General features: G+C 32.9%; 1 protein-coding gene across 1 annotated transcript; it reads right to left on the bottom strand.

Moving 5' to 3' along the window:
* Window positions 1-937: 937 nt before the first annotated feature.
* On the bottom strand, window positions 938-2,119 carry LOC112455403 (retinol dehydrogenase 12-like). The gene is made up of 3 exons (XM_025017302.1): window positions 1,874-2,119; window positions 1,475-1,556; window positions 938-1,303 (listed from the first exon to the last, which is right to left on the bottom strand). Exons 1-3 carry the CDS (start codon window positions 1,989-1,991, stop codon window positions 991-993), a joined length of 513 nt encoding a protein of 170 aa, XP_024873070.1. The 5' UTR covers window positions 1,992-2,119; the 3' UTR covers window positions 938-990.
* Window positions 2,120-2,732: the final 613 nt, after the last annotated feature.

A 2,732-nucleotide genomic window follows, 5' to 3' on the forward strand; every position in this document is an offset into this window, starting at 1 on the left:
TTGGTTTGTCATACGGTACTTTCGGAACACATCTTATTGTAGTTAGTACTTAGTCATTGTGTATTATACGTATCATTGTGACTTTGAATATGGCACGGAACGGAGCTAGTGGAGAAAATAATCTGTCTTATTCTCCTAAAACTTTACATTGCGACTCTTGGAAACTTTTTATTTTTTATTCTTTTGACGCACATTACATGTAAGTTTTTACGATTTACCACTGATATGTCTTCCATCTTTATATTCGACATACTTATATGGACATATTTGTTCTAGCGTGGCGTTCGCACAATGCGGCTTGGACGCAGCATTTGGCGACGCATGATCCATTGTTGCGTAACCTATGTATTGTTTCTCACTTGAGAAGGACATAATTAAGGTTGAAACGTAGTGAGTTAATTAAATAAATTGATACTGGCCAGTTGGGTCGCTTAATTTCGCATTTAAAAATAAGAAAACCTTTCTTATGGCATCCCTAATAACTAATGATCGGGGCCTTATGTTATGTAAGGCCATTCCTAACAAATTTCTACACGGGAAGTCGTGACCAAACTGGGCCCTGTACGGGCTACAACTAGGAAATTCTACATTAAATTGTCTTGAGAGAAAAATCATGACTAAACTAGGCCCTGTATGGGCTACAATTATGAAATCCTACATTAAACTGTTTTGGGAGAAAAATCGTGACCAAACTGGGCTCTGTAATATAGACTATAACTAGGAAATCCTACATTAAATTGTCTTGGGAGAAAAGTCTTGTATGGGCTATAGTTAGACATGCCCAAATTAAAAACAAAAACTAAGTTCTAACTAGGTCCTAAATGGGTTTGAGTTTGACAAGCCCTTATTTTGGATGCCTTAATAATGCCCATACGGAGCCAGCATTAAATATGGGATGCCCGGATAAATTTCTACTTGGGGAAGAACTGAACGAAAATGATAAACATTCTACTTTATTTTTAAAGCTATACCACAATATCATACATGCTTTTACATACAAATATATGTAAATGATGAGACATTGACTATTCTGCAGCTGGAAGAAGACGATTGCATTTTTGGCAGTAACAAAAGTGTCAAAAGAAAATGGCCAAGGTGGTTAACTTGTAGTGTCGTCTCATTTCCATCCTCTGTCTTTTCATATGGAGACGCAGCTACACCGGCATTATTTATGAGTATGTGAATAGCTGCTTCGTTTGTCAGCAAATTCTTAGCACAATCTTTCACGCTTTTAAAACTACGTAGATCCAAAAAATAAATTGCAAGCTCACCCACATTATTTTTATATTCATCCTTTCTCATCCTAAAAGTAACCATTGATTTACAGACCACATCGTCATTTTCTCCATCATGAAAAAATTTAATTAAGATAATTATAGGTTTATAAAAACACAAAACGAATAAATTAAAATAAATAGTACCTACAATTAATTTAATTGCTTTCTTTATAATATATCTAAGTTTATATATTTACCATGAAGGTGGGTTGCTCTTTATATCTTCAACTGCTTCATTTGTCTTTTCCATATTTCTACAAGCCAGAATTACTCTAGCGCCTAAATGCATACGTTATTTATACGAATGTGTTTAAGAGTATATTTTTTAATTGTAGAGTCGTAAAAAATTTTATAAATTTATAAGTAAAGCAAAGATAATTGAAAAAAACTTAAAATTTTAGTAAAGAAATGAATATATAGTATTCTCATAAAGTATTGTTATATAACATTATGGTTGTATAACAATGACATTTGGCACTGTTATCTCTTAACGAATAACAAAAATTTATATTTTATTAATGCTATATAATCTACTTATTATATCTACTTAAGTTTAAAATTTAGGATAATTTAAATTATCATTTCAGTAAAATCACCTCTCGCATATAAATCTCTGGCAGTCTCCTTGCCGATACCACCACTTGCTCCTGTTATCACAACAGTTTTGCTGTCAAGACGTGCTTTGCTCATACACATTTTATTGAAGAACCACATTTTATAGTGCTCCTTTATCCACGATGTCACCAATATGCGATTGACTATTTTTATTGGAATTCACTCACTATCGATTTCACTGAATATACTATATATTCGATTGAACGAGTTTCTTTATTGAATAGTCACAGACTTTATCTTCGTGTTCTTATATAAACTATAGCTCATACTTGACTACAAATGATGACATAAAAACAGATAAATTTGCATAAATATCTGCATAACAATATTTGCATGAATAATTTTGAAATCGTGATGCACATTCCAATCAGCAATGTTTTTTAAATGTTTTTTTTTTTTTATTTATTTTTCATTAATTATATATTGTACAATTGATTGCAAAAATATCACAGAAACACACACAAAAAAATTGGTTTGTACCAAAGACTAGACCTATCATTTCTTATATATTTTGACGTGCTGAATCCAAATCCGGGGTCAAAATTGACCCCCACCACACCACTTTTTTTTAAATCGCGAAAAACCACCATTGAAAACGGAAAATCCCAATATAAGATGAGTCAGCGTCAAGTGTGGCAACCAACTGTAAGACCCAAATCATATGTACTTTGATGTCCTGAATCCGAATGTCAGCATTACTGTACTACCCCCCACTTTCCTTTTAATCACGAAAAACCACCCTTTAAAACAGAAAATCCCGCTGTAAGGTGGATCAGCGTCAGGTACAAATGTCGCAACCAACTGTAAGACCCAAATTATATGTACTTTGATGTCCTGAAT

This window comes from Temnothorax curvispinosus, unplaced genomic scaffold (assembly GCF_003070985.1).
Source record: "Temnothorax curvispinosus isolate PA1 unplaced genomic scaffold, ASM307098v1 QBEX01006046.1, whole genome shotgun sequence".
NCBI lineage: Eukaryota > Metazoa > Arthropoda > Insecta > Hymenoptera > Formicidae > Temnothorax > Temnothorax curvispinosus.